Source organism: Phalacrocorax carbo, chromosome 1 (assembly GCF_963921805.1).
Source record: "Phalacrocorax carbo chromosome 1, bPhaCar2.1, whole genome shotgun sequence".
In the NCBI taxonomy this organism is placed as follows: Eukaryota; Metazoa; Chordata; class Aves; order Suliformes; family Phalacrocoracidae; genus Phalacrocorax; species Phalacrocorax carbo.
In genome coordinates this window covers 1,410,096-1,432,247 of record NC_087513.1, presented here as the reverse complement: position 1 = coordinate 1,432,247, position 22,152 = coordinate 1,410,096, and the positions used below count along the sequence as shown (strand labels likewise).

The following is a 22,152-nucleotide window of genomic DNA, read 5'->3' as shown; positions in this document are numbered from 1 at the left end:
CAGGTGATTGTAACGTATTTAATTAACTCTTCCCTTCGCTGTGCTGTTGGACCTGGATTGACTTTACATATATATGTGAAGTCCCCCTCTGTGGTGGTTGTGGGGTCCCGCCTCGCTGGCGGTTAACAGGAGGCCTTTAGGGAACCCCTCCTTTTGGAGTGTGATGTTTGTCTGTCTGTAACGTTGCCTGGAACCGTCTTCCATCTCCCACAAAGAAGTCCTCGGGCGCCTCTCCCGTCCTCTACGACCTTTCAAAGATTTGGAAGAAATTTCCCTCCTTGCTGGCCCTCCTCCAAGCTCTTCGGCGCATCCACGGTCTGCTGCGGAGTCACCCGTCCCGCTGTGTGCTCTTAGACAGGCCGTCGACTTCAATCTTGCGATTATATATTGTTATTTTGATCTGGGGGGAGCTTTATCCAGTCCTTTTCCCATTTGTCCCTTGCTGGGCCCTCTCTGGTCTTATAGCTCTGTAAGAGGCGCAAAAACGATCCACCTTAGCCCCAAAAAAACTCTTTTGTTGCTCTTTGCTGCGAGGGTGGGCATCAGACCCGCTCTCTGAGCTGCTCTCCCGGAGGGACTGTGGTAACTGAGGCGGTGAGCGTCGTCTCGGCCGGGTGTGTGCTGGAAGCTGACGTGCTCCGTCAGCTCATCGGGCGGGTGGTGCTGCGCCGGCACCTTCGTTAGCCAGCCCCCGCGGCCCGAGCTGCGGCAGCGACGTCGCGTGAAGTCTCCTGGTGAAAATTTCGGGGGTATATTGATGGGAGACAGTGCGTTTTCATCTGGGGGAATTTGGGCTTTCTCTTAAGCCCACCTTAGGGCTGCGGGTACCTGCTCGCTTTGCTGCCCGTCCCCCCGCCTGCCCGCTGACGATGCCCGTGCTTTGCCGCCAGGTCCACGCCTGGGAGATCTCGGACCAGCTGCTGCAGATCCATCAGGATGTGGAGTCGTGCTACTTCGCGGCGCAGACCATGAAGATGAAGATCCAGACTTCCTTCTACGAACTCCCCACGGACTCCCATGCCTCGTTACGGGACTCTCTGCTGTCCCACATCCAGAACTTGAAAGACCTGTCACCGGTCATCGTAACGCAGGTAGGTGCTGAGCAGAGGGGTCGAAGGAGCCGCTCTAGAAACGTCCGGGAGGGAGGGAGGTCTGAGGCCGCCCGCAGCGGTAAAGCCTGGACCAGTCAGTCCTAACTTGCCGTCGAGAGCAGACCAGCAGCCAGGCTTGTGGCACAGCCCTGCTAGAGCCGTTCCTTACGGGAAACGCTTGCCTGCGGGTCTCACCGACGGTGGCCAGCTCCAGCTTTTGTCACTTCTGACTTTTTCTGAGCCAAAGCCCTTTGTCTCCCTTGGTTGCTTTTCCTCTGGAGAACAGAGAAGCGCGACGCCTGCAGCCAGCCCGGTCATGCCTCCCAGTACAGGATTGTTTCCCCTCCTTCATTATATTCCCTTAGTTAAATATTTTATCCCGTTGTTTGCTGTTTGGAGAGGGGAACCTGTGTTTTTCCCTGTGCTCTGCAATGGAGGCAAAGTGTTGATCTGCCCAGCAGCGCCCTGGGTGACTCCTCCGAGGCGCCGGCACGTTCTGGGGAATCCCTTTGCTCCCTGTCCGGCGTTCCCGTCGTCCCTCCGCCCCATCGACGCGGCCCTGCGACGCAGGCGCTGCGCGGACCGAGGCGAGGCTGCCTGTTCAGCCCCTACACAGCCCAGCGGAGAGCATCGCCCCGTCGGGGGCGGTGGGCGGTCCGTGGTTAGCCACAGGGGTTGCGCACGCAACGGGGACATCGCGAATTAATATCCCGCCTCCGCAGGCTCGGGGTTACCTGCCAGCCCTGCCGAGCTCGGGGCTGACGGTCGCAGCACCCTTCCTCCTGTGCTCTCGGGCAGATTTCATCAGTCACCACACTTAACTCTGGTTTTTCCTCCCCCCTTGCCCTTTCAGCTTGCTTTAGCAATAGCAGACCTTGCCCTGCAAATGGCTTCTTGGAAAGGCTGCGTACAAACACTGGTTGAAAAGTAAGTAATTGTTTATGTCGTTAAACTTTGAGCTGTTCCTTGAGTAGATGTTGAGTGGGTGGGCCTGCGCGGTCCGGAAAGGCGCGTGGCGGCGCACGGCCCGACCATAGGGAAGTTATTTCTCGATTAATAATTTAACGTGTTCTGGGAGACGCGCTGGAGGGAGAGGTGGGCCTGTCCATGTCCCTGTGTCACAGAGCGGCCGTGGCCGCGGCTCTCTGAGCCTCAGCGACTTGCTTCATCCCCGCTTTTGTTACGTGATGATCCCTCATCCCCTCCCAGCTTTAGCCGCAGCGCGGGGTTGAACGGGGAGGCCGAGCCGGTGGCTGCTGCTGTCGGGTGTCCCGAGGCACTCGCTCGGCCGGCGCAGTGATGCCCAATTTCTGTGTGGCAGCGCTTTCCGCTCTCCCGTGTTTGCCGACGGGGGATGCCACGTGCTGAGGTCTTGCTCGGGCACTTTGCCGTGGTCCCGTGGTGTTTCTGCAGCGGGAGGGAACTTGATGTGCTCGTGGGCTGGGGAAGCTTTTGCCAAAACCTTGAGCTAAACTACTGACAGAGACTCCTCTCGACAGGGCTCTGCCCTCGCAGCTGGACACCGGAGGGTGTTTGCAGCAACGCTTGTGCTGCATCTCTTCGAAACACCCCTCCGTCTCTCGCTGTGCCGTGAACCTCCGTGCCGATATTTAGGTTTTCTGCGCGCGCTTGGCTCTCACCTGCCTTCGTGCGCTCTCCTTCCTCCCCGTCGTTTCAGGTACAGCAACGATGTTACATCGCTGCCCTTTCTGCTGGAGATCCTCACGGTGCTGCCAGAAGAGGTTCACAGCCGGTCCTTGCGCATCGGAGCCAACCGCCGCACCGAAATCATAGAAGATCTGGCGTACTATTCCAGCACGGTCATCTCTCTGCTGGTAAGGAGACTGAGCAGCGACCGAGCCCCGGTCAGCTGCTGAAGGAGCTCATGCAGCTTCTTCTCCCCCTCCACATCGCTGATGCGGATTATTCCAGGTTGGATGTGATGAAAGAGCCGGTTGGTGTGAAACAAACTGATCAAAACCACTGTCGGGTTCCTGTTGTCAGCACTGGGTTGAAAAACGGAGCTAGTTAAGTCAACTTAACTTCGTCGTCCTCCCAGCTGGACCCTCCGTGGGGGGCCTGCCTTGTCCCTAGCTGGTGGTGCGGAGCGCCGTGTGTCTCCTGCCACTGGGAACTCTTGAGTTCAGGGGAAGGTCTTTAGTCCCCCGGTTTGTTGGCTCCGTAGCTGGCTTGGGCTGGAGTCCTGCGCAGGCTGCGGTGGTTTGGGGTTACCTGGTGGTTAAGCAAGGAGTTACTTCATCCCGTTATGGGGGGGGCAGTGTATGAGGGTCTTTAGGTCGTCTCTAGACCCACACATCTCTCTCTGTACGTGTTAGAAGGTCATTCAGGTGCTTAGAACTGCGCTTTCCCTCTCTTCTCCTGCCCCTTGCAAACGTAAGTACGTGCCTAATTTCTGACCATCGTGTGATAAGCTGAGGTTCCACGTTTAGCTGCAGGTCAGGTGTAGTGTTGGCCCAACGGGGACGCTGTAGCTGGATCTCCTGGTTCTTCTTCAAAGGTTTCCTCATCCAGGGAGTGTTGGTGCTCTCCAAAAACAAGACCGTTGTGGGCAGGGCAGGTTTGGGGAGCAGCGAGCAAGGGTTGAGGTGAATTGCTCCTTGCTGGCTCCTTCCTTTCCAGAGAGACATCTCATGTTCTTCAGCGTTGTCGGAGCTCAAGAAACGAGCAGCAGACCTGATCCCTGGCGCAGGCTTCAAACGGAGCACGTGCCGTAGCCTCTAGAGCGCCCCGTAAACGTCTGCCGTTTCACGGTGCTTATCTAAGGAAGGAGAGCGGACGTACCCTCGGCAGCGCGTATCGAGCCGCTCGTTCCTCCGAGCAGCCGGTTGACGTCGCCGTGCTGCAGACGGAGCCGAGGTTGGGTGCCTTCAATCGCGGTGTCTCGGCAGCCGTCGGCTGCTCTGCGGCCCCGTCTTTCCTCCGTGGGGTCTGTGGTCTCCCCGTCCCCCTGCCAGCCGCCTCCCTCTTGCCCTGCTAGCCTGCTGGTCAGTATTCCTTTCTTAATGGAATTGTAGCTGCTGGAGGTGGAATGAACCGTAGGATCTTCATCCATGTGAAATGACTCACGTTTTGCTGTGCTTTTTTAATGCCGCTTCTCCGAACGACAGAATTTCAGTCTCCCCCGATACGTGCCTACACTCCGCCGTTAGGCTGGCGTTTAGGTTTCCTTCTCATGGATGAGCGAATCTGCAGGGCTGTAGTTTTACACAGGACCTCGTTCTCTTCCTCAATGAATACTTCTTCACGTCTTTCCTAGCTCTCGCGTGCAGCATCTTTGCAGGTCCCCGGTGCCGTGCTGCACAGAAATGGGCGGGGAGGGCTCTGGGCTTGCTCTCAGGAGCCGGAGGGAAGGGCGATGCCCTCCTTGGGGTTTGATTCTGTGCCCAGAGAAGCCTCGTTTCTTCCTCCAGACTCGTGTAACCTGCCCTTTCATTTACCCCTCCCGCCTCTCAGATGTTACCTGCAGTCCCCCTGCGATGCCCCTTCCCTCCCTGGATCCCCTTCTCCCACGGGACCCAACACCAACTCAACCCCCAGCACTTTTCCTTCCTTTCATCTGGAGAAGAGGATGGAGCAGAGGTCAGGAGAGCTCAGTTTAAGTTTGCACCTGGCCTGAAACCTTTGCAGAAGGTCCCCGTTCTGTTTCCACGCTGCTCTTTGTGGGCCTGGGGTTAAGAAAGTCACAGAGAGTATCTGGAATAGAGATACGAGCGCGGCAGGTGCTTCTGGTGGGTGTTTCACGTTTGTGCAGCGCCTGGCTTTGGCTCTTCCCACGGGGGCCTGGGAAGGAGGCTTCGTTTTCCAGAGTTACTCCGGGAACTCTGGAGGAAGGGGCATCGTGATGACCAAGGATCATAGAGTCATTTAGGTTGGAAAAGACCTTTAGGTCATGGAGTCCAACCGTTAACCCGGCACTGCCAAGCCCACCCTAAACCATGTCCCTCAGCGCCACGTCTGCACAGCTTTGAAACACCCCCAGGGCTGGTGACTCCCCCACTTCCCCGGGCAGCCTGTGCCAGCGCTTGATGACCCTTTTGGTGAAGGAATTTTTCCTAATTTCCAGTCTAACCCTCCCCTGGCGCAGCTTGAGGCCGTTTCCTCTCATCCTATGTGTCAGGACACAGAGTTGAGCTGTGTCCTCTGCTCAACACCAACTTAGGTCACGCTTGAGAAGGCTCCCTTCCCCGCTTAAGCTGCATTTAGCGCAGCAGAGGTCCATGCCGTTACCGCCACAGCCATTAGGGGAGCCCAGCTCCACTTCTTCCATAGCCTTAGTTGTCTTTGAACACATCCTCACTCAACTCTGAAACTCCTCTCACCTTCCTCGAGGCCCGGCGCGGTGCCGTGCCGTCCCTCCGAGCCGCCTCCAGCCCTCGGCTCTCTTCCGCGGACGTCTCGGAGAAGCCCGGCTGTCACATCGGTGAGGCAGGCGATGTCACCTCGCTCCGGCTGCTCGCAGCCTTACCGGGGGCGATGCGAGGCACCGCCGTTGGATCGCCGAGGGTCGTAGCCCTGTCGTAAGACTTCCTTTTCTGACTTCCTCCGCATCTGCCTGGAGCTTGGGTGGCAAATCCCAGCAGGGGCATTTCAACCACCTGCCTGAAGAGCAAAATTAAATATTCTGTGTAGGATTTAAATGCTAAATTCACTTTCCTGAGTTATAAAATGGGGTTTTAAAACATTGTGCAGGAACTGTGATGAAATATGATATTCCACCTCCAGGATTGGAGTGTAAAGGGAGGAGCGAGGGTCTCTGGAAGCTCTCGTGTGCAGGATTGCTTGGCCAGCCTCGGCTCCCTTCTGGGCATCCTTCTCCAGGTCCTGCCTGTCCACCTGTTCTTCCTTTCCCCCAGCCTGGCAAGGCCAGGCTTTCCCTTGGTGTTGGGTCTTGGTAAGGGTCGCTGTTAGGTGCTGTTGTGCAGCAGAAGTGTTGCCCATCGCTGGAAATGAGGGCTGGCTGCTGCCAGACCCACATCCCGTCTCCGACACTGCAATGGTGTGTTCGGGCTGACGCAGGTTGGCCTTTGGGGTAGGTCTGACCCCCAAGACCGATCTTAGACTCATAGAATCGTTAAGGTTGGAAAAGACCTCTGGGACCATCAAGTCCAACCGGCAGCCCAACACCCCCAGGCCTCCTAAACCATGTCCCCAAGTGCCACGTCTGCACAGTGTTTGAACCCCCCCAGGGACGGTGACTCCCCCACCTCTCTGGGCAGCCTGTGCCAGGGCCTGACCCCTCTGGCAGGGAAGGCATTTTCCCTCATCTCCAACCTAAACCTCCCCTGACGCAGCTTGAGGCCGTTCCCTCTCGTCCTGTCCCTGGTGCCTTGGGAGCAGAGACCGACCCCCCCCTCACTCCAGCCCCTCTCAGGCAGCTGCAGAGAGCGAGAAGGGCTCCCCTCAGCCCCCTCTGCTCCAGGCTAAACCCCACCCAGCTCCCTCAGCCGCCCCCCAGCACACTTGTGCTCCAGACCCTGCCCCAGCCCCGCTGCCCTTCTCTGGACACGCTCCAGCCCCTCCAGGCCCTTCTTGTCCCGAGGGGCCCAAACCTGAGCCCAGCATTCGAGGTGGGGCCTCCCCAGGGCCGAGCACAGGGGCCCCATCCCTGCCCGGCCCCTGCTGGCCACACCAGTGCTGACACAAGCCCGGGGGCTGGTGGCCTCCTTGGCCACCCGGGCACTGCTGGCTCATGCCCAGCCGGCTGTCAGCCAGCCCCCCCAGGGCCTTCTCTGCCGGGCACTTCCCAGCCCCTCTGCCCCAGGCCTGGGGCGCTGCCTGGGGTTGGTGTGACCCAAGGGCAGGACCCGGCACTGGGCCTTGTTAAACCTCACACAACTGGCCTCGGCCCATGGATCCAGCCTGCCCAGGTCCCTCTGCAGAGCCTTCCTGCCCTCCAGCAGATCGACACTCCCGCCCAGCTTGGTGTCACCTGCAAACTCACCGAGGGCGCACTCGATCCCCTCACCCAGATCATGGATAAAGACATTAAACAAGGCTGGCCCCAACACTGAGCCCTGGGGAGCCCCGCTCGTGCCCAGCCGCCAACTGGGTTTAGCTCCGATCACCCCAACTCTCTGGGCTCGGCCACCAGCCGGGTTTTACCCAGTGATACCTTTTCTATGGTAGTGGTTATTTTATCTTCTCTTTGGTAGTACTTGTTTTGGATGAGGAATATTAAATGGAGATTTGAGTGACTTTAGGGATTTATTACCTACGGAGCTTGTTCACGTCTGCGCTCCACCAGTCTGAGGCAGGATTCCACAGAAAACTGGTGGGCTGGGAATGAATGAAAACACTCAAACTGCTTTTCTCGCTTCTGTAACAGCAGCTGAAGGCGACCGAGAGGTGTTTGCCTCTGCCCTACATCTCACCAAGCCCAGGGCTACTTTCCTGGGGGGTGGGGATGTTGGAAGCAGTCTGCTTCCTTGCGTGTGCTCCGTGTGGACCTGCAGAGGATGCTCAGAGCCCACCAGCTCTTGAGAGGATGATTGTGGAACGGTCACGTCCCTGAATACCAAACCGGCGCGGGGCCACGGCCACCCTAGGTAGCGAAGTCCTCTCTGCTGGGGTGGGCGCCCTCGGGTGTCTCCTGGTGCGAGTGCCGCCCCCGCGATGGTACAGCGCTGCCGCTTGGTCGCTGGGCGTTGTGCCTGCCTTCGGAGGGGTCGCTGCCGGCTGCCCCGGGCCCCCTCTTTCATGCTAAGATTCATTGTGGGGCTCTTGATGCTGATTGCAGAGAACTCCAGGATGGTTTTCCAACAGTTACTTCCTATTTTGCTTCTGAAATGACATGTTGGAGTCGGTTCTAAGCAGTTCTTCCTTGTCCTGCCGTAGATGACGTGCGTGGAGAAAGCGGGCAATGATGAGAAGATGCTCATCAAAATCTTCCGGTGCTTGGGGAGCTGGTTCAACCTGGGTGTCCTGGACAGCACCTTCATGGCCAACAGCAAGTTGCTGTCGCTGCTCTTCGAGGTGCTGGTGAGTATTTCTCTTGGGAATGAGGTGGGGGGCCGTGGGTACCGCGATGGTGTCACTTAAATCTGAGAGCCTCTGAAGCGACGCTGCTTTTCCACGTGGGGAAGGTGAGTTTCATTCTTCCCATCCCGAGCAGGAACCCTCTGCTCTTTGCCTTGACCAGCTCCTTACAGCGTGCTGTCCCTCTCTGCTAGCAGGCAGGGAAGAGCAAGCCCTCGGCACACTGGCAGCGCTGTGCTGCCTGAAGTGACAATCTTCCTCCTGTACCGGTTGTCCGCCTTGGGGGGCAGTCGGAGAGCAGCAGCACAGCGCAAGAGTCCCCTTCTGGCCGCCGCCGCGAGTTCCCACGCCTCTTCCCTGCCTCCCGTTAGCCCTGGGAAGCTTAGAAGGTGGCACATAAGCAACGCCTGATATCGGCTCTCAAGGGCGAAACCAGAAGTACGCTTCAGGGTTTCCTCTCCCTGTGTGCTTGGCCCTTAGCTCAGGATTTGTGATGCGAGGAGAAGGCTGAGGGACAGAAAGTATTGGCAGAGCTTTCAGATGCAAAGTAAAAAGTGTGTGTGTTTCACAGAATCATTAATGTTGGAAAAGACCTCTGGGATCACCAAGTCCAACCACCAACCCAACAACCCCAGGCCTCCTAAACCATGGCCCCAAGTGCCACGTCTGCACGGTGTTTGAACCCCCCCAGGGACGGTGACTCCCCCACCTCTCTGGGCAGCCTGTGCCAATCCCTGACCGCTCTGGCAGGGAAGACATTTTCCCTCATCTCCAACCTAAACCTCCCCTGACACAGCTTGAGGCCGTTCCCTCTCGTCCCATCACTGGTGACTTGGGAGCAGAGACCAGCCCCCCCCTCACTCCAGCCCCTCTCAGGCAGCTGCAGAGAGCGAGAAGGGCTCCCCTCAGCCCCCTCTTCTCCAGGCTAAACCCCCCCAGCCCCCCCAGCCGCCCCCCAGCACACTTGTGCTCCAGACCCTGCCCCAGCCCCGCTGCCCTTCTCTGGACACGCTCCAGCCCCTCCAGGCCCTTCTTGTCCCGAGGGGCCCAAACCTGAGCCCAGCATTCGAGGTGGGGCCTCCCCAGGGCCGAGCACAGGGGCCCCATCCCTGCCCGGCTCCTGCTGGCCACACCAGCGCTGACACAAGCCCGGGGGCTGGTGGCCTCCTTGGCCACCCGGGCACTGCTGGCTCATGCCCAGCCGGCTGTCAGCCAGCACCCCCAGGGCCTTCTCCGCCGGGCACTTCCCAGCCCCTCTGCCCCAGGCCTGGGGCGCTGCCTGGGGTTGGTGTGACCCAAGGGCAGGACCCGGCACTGGGCCTTGTTAAACCTCACACAACTGGCCTCGGCCCATGGATCCAGCCAGTTTTTTCTCAGAGAAGAGTACCCTGCCTAAGCCATGAGCGTCAGCATCTCTAGGAGGATGCTGTGGGGTGTGGGGTGCCGTTTGGCTGTTTGGGGGGGGGGGAAGGTGCCCCTGCAGCTCCTTCAGGATTGTTCTTTCCTGCCCACCTTCTCTTTTGGCCCAGAGAGTATGCGTTCCGAGGTGAGCACCCTTCCCTCTTCTCATGTAAGCCTGAAAGCCTCCAAAACCTCTGGATGCCCTTGCCTGGTTTTACCGAAGCCCTTCCCGGCCCGCTGGCGCTGCTGCTCCCCTCGGGAACCGCGGCTTTCCCCGCAGAGCCGGCCGGAGCGATGGCAAGAAACAAGCTCAAAGGCTGTTTAATCTTCTATTTATATCTCTTCTCCTTCTTTCTACCATACTAATCATCAGTTTTGGAGCCTAGTTTAGGCAGACACCTTGTCTAGCTCGAGCAGGAGCCAGGTGCCATTCGTCTGCGACGGCTGCAAAACATCCAGAGCAGAATAGGTTTAACATCTGAGGAAAGGCCCTTTCTAGCCCTTACCGTGGGTGTGCCGCTGCTGCCAGAGCAGGTGCCAGGCGTGCTTCTGAGCGTATTTGGACTTTAAATGAGAGGGGGTTTTGGTGTGAAAGGCGTCGCGCTTGGGCCTTGCTCCGAGCCCAATTGTTTTACGGGGCTCTCAACAAAATACGTTCGCTCAGCGCGTCGCTGAAGTAAGCATGCCGTCGTCACGGGTCTAAGTGTTGATCAGTTTGGGCTTTCAAAGTTGTCTGTTGTTCAAGAAGCTGCATTCGCTTAATACCAAAATGAGCATTTTTTGGGTGGTTTGGTTTGTTTTCTTCCCAGCTTTTCAGTAAAACGATATTTTATCCCTTTTCTGACATTTTCACCTTGGAAAATTAACTACTGAAGGCATTTGGGCTTTTTTTTCCTGCTCCTAACTGGAATCAGGAGCGCTGCAGGGGCCGGTGAGGCAGGGAGGTTAGGAGAATCCCGCATCGCTGCGACAGGGAGGGCGACAAACTGAGCAAGCAGGAGGAGGAACCCCCGGAGGACAGAGGTTCCTGCTGCGGCGCCAGCCGGACCCGTGCCCCAGCGCAGGAATTGTCTGTTCCTCCTCCCGTCGTTAAACAGGACCCCTCGTTTGCCTCGGTTCCGCGGTGCCGGCTCAGTTAACGGCAAAGGCGGGTGAGATCCCGGTCAGTGGGGGAAGGAATAGACGATGCTCGTGCCGGCAGCCAGCTCCCGAGCGGTGCCGCGGCAGAAACCCGTCTCCTCCAGGACAGGGCGTTCGGCTCACGGGGCTTTTTGTCGTGTTAATGTCGCGTTTAAATCAGGCCTTTTCCTTCCTCCCTCCGTCCCCCTTCGCGCGGGACCGTGAGCTGTTTTCCAAACGCCACCTCGAGCGAAGGGACGGACGTGGAGTTACTGCTCCTTCGTTTCCTCTCTCCTCCTCAGCACGCTGGTCTTGCCGCCCTCCTTCATAGCTCACGTCTCCTCGAGAGCTGTTAAAGCACCCATTAAATCACCCTTGCACAATCCCTACGAACGTCCGGGGCCTGAAACCCGCTCGTTCACCCCCGGACCCTCGCAGTGATAAATATTCCGAAAGGCGCTTGTGAGAAACCCCGTCTCCATCCTCGCCGAGGACTCGGTGATCCCCACGGGCCCCTTCCGACGAGAGACGCTCCGTGATTCCGTGACCCGCCAGGGCACGGAGCGGCGCGACGTTCTGGTTCCTTCCGCGCCGCCGCGGGTTTCGGTTGGCGTTTTTCCTTCCTTCCCAAGGGAAGGGTTCCTCGCGGGAGGGTCGGTTTTGACCTCAAGTGTTCGGGGTGGTAAAGCAGCACGGGCTTTGCAGGGCTGGCAGGAGCGGCTTGTGGGGAGCTGTGGCTACGGAGAAACCCTACAAAGTATTTCAGCACCAACAAAAGTCTAGTTTTTCCGTTACCATCTCATTTCATAGATAATCACCGGCCTCTCCCGCTTATTTCTTGCAGCAACAAGACAAGACGTCGTCGAACCTCCACGAAGCCGCTTCGGATTGCGTGTGCTCAGCCCTCTACGCCATCGAGAACGTGGAGACGAACCTTCCCCTGGCCTTGCAGCTTTTCCAGGGCGTCCTCACGCTCGAGAGTGCCTACCACATGGCTGTAGCACGCGAGGACCTGGACAAGTAAGTGAACTACAGCCGTGGCTGTGCCCGGGAAGGAGGGCGAGGTACGGTCGTTAACCGTCGCCGTGTCTGCCCGCGGTTGTTTTTGGAACCCGTGGAGGTTGCGTGCGATGCTCTCAAGTCTCTTACGCAAATAAGAACAAAGGCAAGGGAAGGGAATGACTCCCTCGCCCTCGGTGCACCGATTTGTGCTCCGGGCTCAGGCTTTGGTAGAGTTAGGCTACCCCAAGGCTCAGCTCGCTGGGATGCTTGGTCTTCCGTGCAGCGGGCAAAGCTCGAGGGAGGAATCTGAGGTGCAGCTGATGCGCTGCCAGCCTTAAAACAGAGTTTAGAAGCGACCCCGTTGCTCCTACTGCCTCCTCTCTGCAAACATGCCTACCTGGCGCGGCCGTTCCCCCGTGGAAAGAGGACTGGATGCGCCGGCTGGGTCATCAGCCCCTCGTTCTCGGCTTAAAGATAGCGTAGCCTTCGTGCCTTGATGGAGCAGGCTGAAACCAGCGCTTCGCGCGCGCTGGCTGCTGTGAAGTGGTGCTGCTCTGAGTGGAAGCCCCCTGACCTCCGGCCTCAGCCGATTCCAGGCCCGTTCGTGCCTATCCTCTTTTGCCAGCGTTGGCTGAACTCGAACGGCTCCCCAGCCGGTGCGTATTCCGGGTGCACGTGTAGGTAGGAAGCAGCCAGCCTCGAGTTTGCGTAGACAGACCCAGCTCTTTCCATCCTGCCAGATGCCTTTCTGTTCCCTGGGAGATCTTCGGTGCCCCCCGTTCCGAATCCAGCTTCCCTGAGCACACCCGAGGGGTACGTGCTGCTCCGGGAGGGATCTCGCTCCTGCGTGTCGGCGTCGTGGCTTCCCCGCGTGCGGGCAGCAACCCCCCTGGCACCTCTCGCCTTGCTCGTGGCCTCGCGCTGTCAGTGGTTCGGTCATCCTGGGACCGATGAGTCCATCGGTGGGAGGTCAGAACTGGACAACTTTTCCTGCTCAGTTTCAGGTGGTTTTCATTCTTCTGCACAGATATTGTATCCTGGCTTTATCACAGAACCGTTAAGGTTGGAAAAGACCTCTGGGACCACCAAGTCCAACTGGCAGCCGAACACCCCCAGGCCTCCTAAACCATGTCCCCAAGTGCCACGTCTGCACGGTGTTTGAACCCCCCCAGGGACGGTGACTCCCCCACCTCTCTGGGCAGCCTGTGCCAATCCCTGACCCCTCTGGCAGGGAAGGCATTTTCCCTCATCTCCAACCTAAACCTCCCCTGACGCAGCTTGAGGCCGTTCCCTCTCGTCCCATCACTGGTGACTTGGGAGCAGAGACCGACCCCCCCCTCACTCCAGCCCCTCTCAGGCAGCTGCAGAGAGCGAGAAGGGCTCCCCTCAGCCCCCCCTTCTCCAGGCTAAACCCCCCCAGCCCCCCCAGCCGCCCCCCAGCACACTTGTGCTCCAGACCCTGCCCCAGCCCCGCTGCCCTTCTCTGGACACGCTCCAGCCCCTCAAGGCCCTCCTTGTCCCGAGGGGCCCAAACCTGAGCCCAGCATTCGAGGTGGGGCCTCCCCAGGGCCGAGCACAGGGGCCCCATCCCTGCCCGGCCCCTGCTGGCCACACCAGCGCTGACACAAGCCCGGGGGCTGGTGGCCTCCTTGGCCCCCTGGGCACTGCTGGCCCCGGTGAACGCCGGTAGCGCTCGCTCTTCGTTACGTGGCTGGCGCCGATGGATGGGGATGAGATCGGTCGTGAGGTTGGTCTGGAACCTCCCTAGCACAAACGGGTGCTCCCCCTTCAGCGCAGCCTGCTGAGCACCCCGCTACCCAACTGCTCAACCCTTCCCTCAGCTGGGCCTTACCCAGTTTAACCAGCTTCTCTGTGACGCCGTGATCTCCTGATCTGCTCCGTTTCTCCCCTTTTAAAACATTGCTGATAAGGATAAGGTGGGTCCAATCAGTCTTTGCTCAACCCTTGTTGTGTTTAGCCTCTTTCCCTCCCACTCCCACGTATTTGGATAATTAGGTAGGGACTTGCCCGTGCCCCCGAGGGCGCATGAGCTGCCCCGTATTTACCAGACCCTCTGTCCCCGTGGCCAAATACGAGCGCGCTCTGTGGCTCCGCACGGTGTTGCCATCGACGGAAACCGCAAAACCAGCGGCGAAGCTGTAGGACAGTCGCTGGGTGCCGGATTTTTGACTTGCGGGATGGCAGCCAGCCAGTCCCCGCTCCTTCCACCCGCAAGCGAGCAGATCCTCGTGTCTCAGTAGCCTCCGCCAGCCTTCGCCGCTCCTGTTCGGGCACAGCAGTGAAAACCGATGCACGTTCACATAGTTTTAGCTGTGCCGCAGCTCTTTCCCCGTGCCGGCGGTTCCGCCGGCTCTTTGTTACGGCTGGAAAATCCCGCGCCGTTTCTGCGACTGTCCTCGGCAGGGCCTGACGCCGGTTCGGCTCCCGGCGGTTCTCGCTTGATCCCCCGCTCATCTCGCCTTCCGGAATCCAGCTGCCTGCTTCTCAGTCCTCCTCCCCGACGGCCCTTCAGCTGCCTGGAGGCGCGTGCCTCGCTGCTGAGCCTTTTCGGATGATTTAGGCTCAAGAACTCAAGGAGCATCCTCCTCCCCTCGTTTCAGCTTGGGGTGCAAAGCCCAGATAAGGCGTGTGCCTTCGACTTCAGGAAATCCCGCGCCTCCGCCGCGCTGAGACGGCCACAGGCGACACGAGTAGCTCCTCCTCAAAGCCAGCCCTCTCGAAATCGAGAATTATAGCGGCATCTCTTCCCGTTTATCCTTCCATTTAACACTAACAGAATTAGCCTTCGGTTGTCAGGCCCGTAAAAGTGTGTTACAACCACCCCTCTGCTGGGTGAGGGTGACTCCGCGACAGCACCTCCGTGACTCTCTGAAAAATCTGAAAGCTTCCACCTTCGGGAACGGCTGGGGCATGGAATAATCAGTAGCGCCTGTTCTCCAGCCTCCGTCGGGAGAAGGTAGCCTCCCCTAAACGCTTCCAGGTACTGTATATACAGCGCGGGCGGCGTCTCGCCCTGTTCGGTCTGCTGCTGGCGATACGCTGCGGAGCGGCCGGCTTGCGTGAAGGGTGAAGCCTTTTGGGCTTAAAAAAACAACAATCTAACAATCTCAGGTTGGGGGGAGTCGCCTCTGACTTTAAGACAGGCTTTAGGGCGTGTTTGCAGCACATCTGACGCGTGCTGCTTTAGGATTTCCTAAACCTCTCCAGGACAGGAGCGTGAAAATCAAAGCCCAGGACTTAATGGCTTATCTTGTACCTCCCCCCCCCGCCAAAATCCCTGATTTGAGGTCGTTTCCTCGGCGAGGAGCCGTCCTCGGGCCGACGCCGTGCTTGCTCCGTCACACCGTGCCGCGGCTCCGGGATGGTCGCTGCCCTCTCGGGTTCGGCAATCTTAAAGCAGGGTAAAGCTTGTCGTTCACCCCAGCCGCTAAATTGTTTCTGCCTTAAGAGCAGCTGTGGTTTTACTGTCCCCTGTAAAGGCCGTGGGACATCCCGGGTTTATTTTTAAAGTAGATTTGTGTATTTGTCTTCTGAAACGAGGCACCTTCCGGCTGCTGGATCGGCCTCAAGCTGCAGGCGGCCTCGTCGCCCGGTGCTGTGGGTAATATGAAAATTTCATAAGATTTGCCTACCCAAACCCAGGCGTTTTCACCTACTTCTGAAGAAAGCCAAGTTCCCCTATTTAAGTGTTTCTCAACTGCTGACAGAAAGCTAAAGCAGAAGTTGGTATTTCTTGCTCTGAGACGAGGCTCCAGGGCTCGTTACCCCCACGGACCAAACCTCTCCTGTGCCGGAGTATCTGGTCCCACGTGCGAGATCGTCCTGACTCGTGTCCTGTGTTTTTTTGTTTTTTTTTTCCACCAGGGTGCTCAATTACTGCCGTGTTTTCACCGAGCTGTGCGAGACGTTCCTAGATAAAATAGTTTGTACGCCAGGCCAAGGGCTGGGCGACCTGCGGACGCTGGAGCTGCTGCTGATATGTGCAGGTCACCCGCAGTACGAGGTGAGTGAGGTTCACCCGCGCCCCCCCTCCTCACCCCCTGTTGCCAAACCTCGCTCCTCCAGAGTCGAGCCAGTGGAAGAACCTCCCTCTTCTATCGCCACGTGGTCGGGAGGCCTCCGCTCCTGCGAGCCGCCGGCCTTGCGACGCCCGCTCTGCGTTCGTGACGCAGAAATCTGCCTCAGCTGCCCTTTCCCGGCGCCCCGGATGCGTGGGACCGCGAGCGCGGCTCCGCTATTTGCTTTCCACGCGTGCCGCTTCACGCTGAGCGTTGCGGGGATCGCAGCGTGGCTCGTGGTGACCTTGTCCTCCCAGTTAAATACTTTTCAGAGTCAAAGCCCCCCCCTTCCCTCCTCCCTTAAACACAGAGCATGGGTTTTAAGATGCGGGCTCTCCTTTTAGCCCCACTTTCTCTTCCAAAACCGGTAATTAAATCCCAGTAGCTGATGCCTGGCTGACTTGTGTCCGTGTTCGGCGGGCGGAGGTCCCTCTGCAGAGGGCTCGTCCTGCTACGTGGGGCACGGGGGGGCAGGGAGGTGCCAGCTGGGAGTTGCCCGGGGGTGCTCCCGTCCCTCCCTCCGCCTTTAAGGCTCCCCTGGGGGAGGGAGGCGGCCGCCGCAGCGATGGATGCAAAGTGGGAATGGAGAGAGCTAGTGCCCTCCCCAGGACTGGGTTTCCCAGAGCCTGGCAGTACCTCAGACCCCAGAACTGCGTTAGCTATGGCACGAGGGCTGCTGCGACACAACCCTTCGGGGCTTGTTTGCCGTGGAGATTGTGGGGTAGCTGTGCTTCCTCAGGTCTCTGCGGGGCTGGCTCGGGACTCGGCGCCTCTTTTAGTCCCCTGCCCGGGCCTGTTGAGCTCAGTCTCCCTTGGGCACGACCTTGTCCTGCGCCAGCGATGCTTAGGAGGAATTGAAGCTCTGCAGCTGCTCCTGAAAAAGATCTGCACTCCTTATTTTTCCCGCAATAAGCACATTTATAAAGCAGCTGTAGGCTTTGGAGCAACGTCCCCTTCCAGCCTGAGCCGCTCCCGTGGAGGTGTTTTGCCCCTGCCTGGGGCTGCTGCCCCCCTCGCATCGGCAGCCCAAGCCCCTGTGCTCCCCGAGCCGGTGCACAGGCGGCGAGGATCGGCTCTGGGAGGGCAAACTCCTCCACCGCTGCGGCTCTCTGGGGATGGGAGCGTACCTGGGCACCCAGCGCCTCCTGCGCGAGCGAACCGCGTCGCAAATCTCTTGCTGGCGGATTTGACTGATGTGAGATGAGGTGACGTCCGGGCTTTAAAGCAAGAGCGGGTTCCTGTGCTTCGGTGTTCGTTTTGCAGGGAAAGAGGCTTTACCTCTGAGGGCCGGTGGCAGGTTTTCGGATTAACTTTAAAATCCCTTCTGAAGTGAGACCGGTGAAGCTGAGGGAACCAGTCCGCCTTTCACCATCGCGTGACGGAGCAGCACCGATGGAGAGCTGTGGTTTTCCATCCCCCCCACGCTGCAGGCACCCCGGCGGAGGCTCCCCCGTCGGGAGCACCAGCAGAGCGGAGAAAAATAAAACATTCTTGTTGATAAAGAGACGCTGAATTTCTTTTTTTTTTTTTCTTTCTAATCAGGTCGTAGAAATTTCCTTCAACTTCTGGTACAGGCTGGGGGAGCACCTCTACAAGACGGACGATGCCGTCATCCACAGCATCTTCAAAGCCTACATCCAGCGCCTTCTGCACGCTCTGGCCAGGCACTGCCAGCTTGACTCGGACCACGTAAGGCCGCGTTTGCCTGGTTTCCTCTGGGGGCAGCGGGGTGGTGGGATGCGCCTGGCCTCGCTGCCGGTGGCTCCCGGTAGCTACAGGGCTCTTGCGGGTCCTGCAGCTGCAGTAACTGCAGAGAGAGAGGGCTGAGAGTAATCAAAATCGTCGTATTAAACCTCTTTTCCTGAAGTTGGTTCATGTTCTAACAGAGCTCTCTGGGGTCTGGGGGGTGACCCTCTCCTGCCCCCCCACCCCAGGTGGTTCCCATTTCGAGAGCTGCGGAGAGATGGACTGTCCCCTGCTCGGGGGCGTTTTTGTTGGGCTAAAGCTTGCACGGCTCGCTAGCCGCAGTGCTGTCGTCGTCCTCCTCGAAGTCTGGCATGCGTTATCCTTCCTCCATCCCCACCTCTGCTCCTCACCCCCTTGATTTCCATCCCTTCCCCTGCGTGTCAGAGCGGGAATACATGGCGTGTCTTCGGGCCGTTGGCGTTTTCTTTGCGCAGGGTTCTCCCTCAAATCCTCTTCTGTAGCTTGGTCTGGGGAGGGGAGCTCAGAAATGACGGATCTCGTCTTGTCCTAGCCGTGGGTGGGCGGGAACGCGGCTTTCTCTGAGCCGCTCCCACCCTTTTTGCTCCCCCTCGTCTCCTCAGGAGGGTGTCCCGGAGGAGACGGACGACTTTGGGGAGTTCCGGATGCGGGTCTCGGACCTGGTGAAAGACCTGATCTTCCTGGTGGGATCGGTGGAGTGTTTTGCTCAGGTGGGTCTGCGGGAGCGTGGCGAGGCACGCTGGCACCCATCGCTGCGCGGGAGGTAGCCGAGCCCGGGTGGCCCTAGGGGTGGGGAGGAGGTCACGCGGGTTGTCTCCTCGGGCACGAGGGAGCGGCCGCGTCTTGAAGCAGGTGCTGGGGGACCGTTCTGGGAGAAGCAGCAGGTCTCACCGTGGGAGGTGCTGGCTGGGGAGCGGGACTCTGCCCCCAAAATACCACGGCCATCTGTGGAAGGTGGGGGTTTCTCCGTGCCAGGAGCCTGGTATTTCAGGCGTGGGAGGAGGCGACCTCGGGTGGGGGTTCGTGACCGATTTGTAGCGTCTTTTGTGACCGATTCTCTTTCCTGCAGCTTTATGCGACTCTGAAGGACGGGAATCCACCCTGGGAAGTGACAGAAGCTGTCCTCTTCATCATGGCCTCCATAGCGAAGAGCGTTGACCAGTGAGTGTTGACCGTCCTCCTCGTAAGGGCTGTGGGGTCAGGGGTTGCCTCCAAGCGAGTTTTGCAGAAGACACCTGCAAACATCCCAAGGACTCTCCTAGAAACATCCTTCGCCGGGCAGGAACATTTAAAAACCACACTTTAGTGCAGGTAGCCCTCAGCATTCGTGGCCTGCGCTGCCGCAACGCTGTACCCCTTGCTGGTGGGAGCAGTGCTGTCGCCCAAGGATCGAGGCCTCCGCTTCCTGGCCAGGAATACGGGTCCAGGACGGAGCTTGGGACTGCGTGAAGCAGTTGGACCTTCTCAGGTCTCCTCTCTGCCTGCCTGGGGAGTTTAATGCCTCATGCTTGAGTTCAGCCCTGATAAATTGGATAAGGGTTTGTTTCCCCGTAGCGTATCTCTTAAAAGCAAAGGATTTTGGGTTGTCCCTCCGCAGCCGGAGCGGGGAGAGCCACCTCCAGGTAGTGAATTGTCCCACATATCTTTAGAGAAGGCGAAATCACTTTCTGGAAGCGCCTTTCCTCCCCAGTTAGTGGTATGGAAGCGTTGACAGCTGACATCCAGGGCGGTGAGAGCGTGGTGAGTCCTCCTGCCCTCCCGACGCAGTGGGACGGCCCGGCTGGCCTTCACCGGCCCGGGGGTCTGGGGGAGTCGCCGCGTTGGCTGTACGCTCGCTGGCTCCCCTTATCTCTGTCAAGGCTGCTCTTGCTCCTTTTTATCAGCAGTTTTTTGGTTTCTGCTTTGTTTCCGAGAGCGCCGGCCTCTCGTGGCCTTGCGCTGCTGGAGCACGGGGGAGTCTGTTCCCCACCAGCGTCTCCCACGAGGTTCTTGCTCGCCCCGTGGCTCTGCCGAGCTTGGCTCCGCTCTTGCCATGAGAGAGAACGATGCCGTCCGCCGGGCGAGCCAGCCGGAGCCCCGCTCTCGCACCCTCCCACACCGGGAACAGGCTCCTCTGGCTTTGCGCAGTCCCGGCAGGGTTATTTAGCTTTGTTCTTGTGCCACGAGCACTCGAACTGGAGGTATTTAGTTTCTTCCGCTCTGTTTGGTAAAGCTGGAGGCTCCTGCGCGCCTGGATCCCAGCTCCAACAGCCCCGAGCCCCCCGCCAGCCCACATCCCAGCTACCCAGCGCACCACGGCTGCAGGGTTTGCCTGGCCGATTCTGCGCGACGCGGGAGTCGACCAGGCTCAACAAAACCAGCTGCTCTGTGGGAACGGCCCGGGAGCCGCCTCGGGGCTAAGCTGGCTGCCTTTTCCCCCGCAGGGAGAACAACCCGACCCTGGTGGAGGTGCTGGAGGGGGTGGTTCGCCTCCCCGAGACGGTGCACACCGCCGTCCGCTACACCAGCATCGAGCTGGTGGGAGAGATGAGCGAGGTGGTGGACAGAAACCCCCAGTTCCTGGGTGAGTCCCTCCTGCTGGACGCGCCACCGCTCTGCCCGGCGGCGAGCCTGCCCCCCAGGAGCCCTCCTCACCCCGGCGCTCTCCTCCGCAGATCCCGTGCTGGGTTATTTGATGAAAGGTCTGTGCGACAGGCGGCTGGCCTCGGCGGCAGCCAAAGCCATCCACAATATCTGCTCGGTATGCCGGGACCACATGGCTCAGCACTTTAACGGGCTGCTGGAGATAGCCCGTTCCCTCGACTCCTTCACGCTCTCTCCGGAGGCCGCTGTGGGGCTCCTGAAAGGTGCGTATGGAAAAGCTGTCGGTGGGGTGGGGTGTTTTTGTGGGGGGGTGTCACTCACCACGGATGCCGTAACCCTATTTTCACATGGTTTTTCTTAGATGAGAGTGTCTCGGTTTGCCCTGAGGTGCCCCACGTGTCCACATTTCATAGAATTCTAGACTGGTTTGGCTTGGAAGGGACCTTTAGAGGCCACCCTGCCCAACCCCCTGCAGTGAGCAGGGACATCTTCAACCAGATCAGGTCGCTCAGAGCCCCGTCCTGCCTGGCCTGGGATGTCCCCAGGGATGGGGCATCGACCACCTCTCGGGGCAACCTGGGCCAGGGTCTCACCACCCTCAGTGTAAAAAATTCCTCATATCCAGTCTGAATCTACCCTCCTTTAGTTTAAAACCATCCCCCCTTGTCCTGTCACAACAGGCCTTGCCAAAGAGGTCACCCCCACCCTTCCCACAGCCCCCTTTAAGTGCTGGGGGGCCGCAATAAGGTCTCCCCGCAGCCTTCTCTTCCCCAGGCTGAACAACCCCAGCTCTCCCAGCCCGGCCTTGCAGCAGAGGGGCTCCAGCCCCCGGAGCATTTCTGTGCCCCCTCTGGCCCCGCTCCAACAGCCCCGTGTCTGTCCCGTGCTGAGGAGCCCCGAGCTGGAGGCGGCGCTGCAGGGGGGTCTCACAGAGCGGGGCAGGGGGGCAGGACCCCCTCCCTCGCCCGGCTGCCCGCGCTGGGGGATGCAGCCCAGGGCACGGGTGGGGGTCGGGGCTGTGAGCGCACGTTGCCGGCTCGTGTCCCGCTTTTAACCCCCCCCCAGGACCCCCGAGTCCGTCTTGGCAGGGCTGCTCCCCATCCCCCCATCCCCCGTCCCGTGGGGATCCCGGGGGTGGCCCCGGCCCAGGGGCAGGACCCTGCACTTGCCCTTGCTGAACCTCATGGGGCTCTCCCAGCCCCCCACCCAGCGCGTCCCGGTCCCCGGGGATGCCATTGTGTCCCTCTGGCATCACCTGCCCCCCAGCACAGCTCGGTGTCACCTGCCCCCCAGCACGGCTCGGTGTCACCTGCCCCATCGCAGCTCGGTGTCACCTGCCCCAGCACAGCTCGGTGTCACCTGCCCCCCAGCACGGCTCGGTGTCACCTGCCCCATCGCAGCTCGGTGTCACCTGCCCCAGCACAGCTCGGTGTCACCTGCCCCCCAGCACAGCTCGGTGTCACCTGCCCCATCGCAGCTCGGTGTCACCTGCCCCAGCACAGCTCGGTGTCACCTGCCCCAGCACGGCTCGGTGTCACCTGCCCCATCGCAGCTCGGTGTCACCTGCCCCAGCACAGCTCGGTGTCACCTGCCCCCGCACAGCTCGGTGTCACCTGCCCCAGCACAGCTCGGTGTCACCTGCCCCCGCACAGCTCGGTGTCACCTGCCCCAGCACAGCTCAGTGTCACCTGCCCCCCAGCACAGCTCGGTGTCACCTGCCCCCCAGCACAGCTCGGTGTCACCTGCCCCAGCACAGCTCGGTGTCACCTGCCCCAGCACGGCTCGGTGTCACCTGCCCCCCAGCACAGCTCGGTGTCACCTGCCCCAGCACAGCTCGGTGTCACCTGCCCCCCAGCACAGCTCGGTGTCACCTGCCCCAGCACAGCTCGGTGTCACCTGCCCCCAGCACAGCTCGGTGTCACCTGCCCCAGCACAGCTCGGTGTCACCTGCCCCAGCACAGCTCGGTGTCACCTGCCCCCGCACAGCTCGGTGTCACCTGCCCCAGCACAGCTCGGTGTCACCTGCCCCCGCACAGCTCGGTGTCACCTGCCCCAGCACAGCTCGGTGTCACCTGCCCCCGCACAGCTCGGTGTCACCTGCCCCCCAGCACGGCTCGGTGTCACCTGCCCCCGCACAGCTCGGTGTCACCTGCCCC

At 59.8% G+C, this 22,152-nt stretch overlaps 1 protein-coding gene across 2 annotated transcripts in view; it reads left to right on the top strand.

Annotated features, from left to right (window-relative positions):
* The window catches only part of TNPO3 (transportin 3), a 51,487-nt gene that overhangs the window by 15,334 nt on the left and 14,001 nt on the right, over window positions 1-22,152 (top strand). For both annotated transcript variants that reach the window (XM_064441675.1, XM_064441666.1), the window contains exons 2-12: window positions 891-1,091; window positions 1,945-2,018; window positions 2,770-2,926; window positions 7,947-8,090; window positions 11,452-11,627; window positions 15,495-15,633; window positions 17,231-17,377; window positions 18,016-18,123; window positions 18,483-18,574; window positions 19,837-19,976; window positions 20,068-20,259. In XM_064441675.1, coding sequence (XP_064297745.1) covers window positions 891-1,091; window positions 1,945-2,018; window positions 2,770-2,926; window positions 7,947-8,090; window positions 11,452-11,627; window positions 15,495-15,633; window positions 17,231-17,377; window positions 18,016-18,123; window positions 18,483-18,574; window positions 19,837-19,976; window positions 20,068-20,259 — 1,570 coding nt within the window. The remainder of the gene's footprint in view (window positions 1-890; window positions 1,092-1,944; window positions 2,019-2,769; window positions 2,927-7,946; window positions 8,091-11,451; window positions 11,628-15,494; window positions 15,634-17,230; window positions 17,378-18,015; window positions 18,124-18,482; window positions 18,575-19,836; window positions 19,977-20,067; window positions 20,260-22,152) is intronic.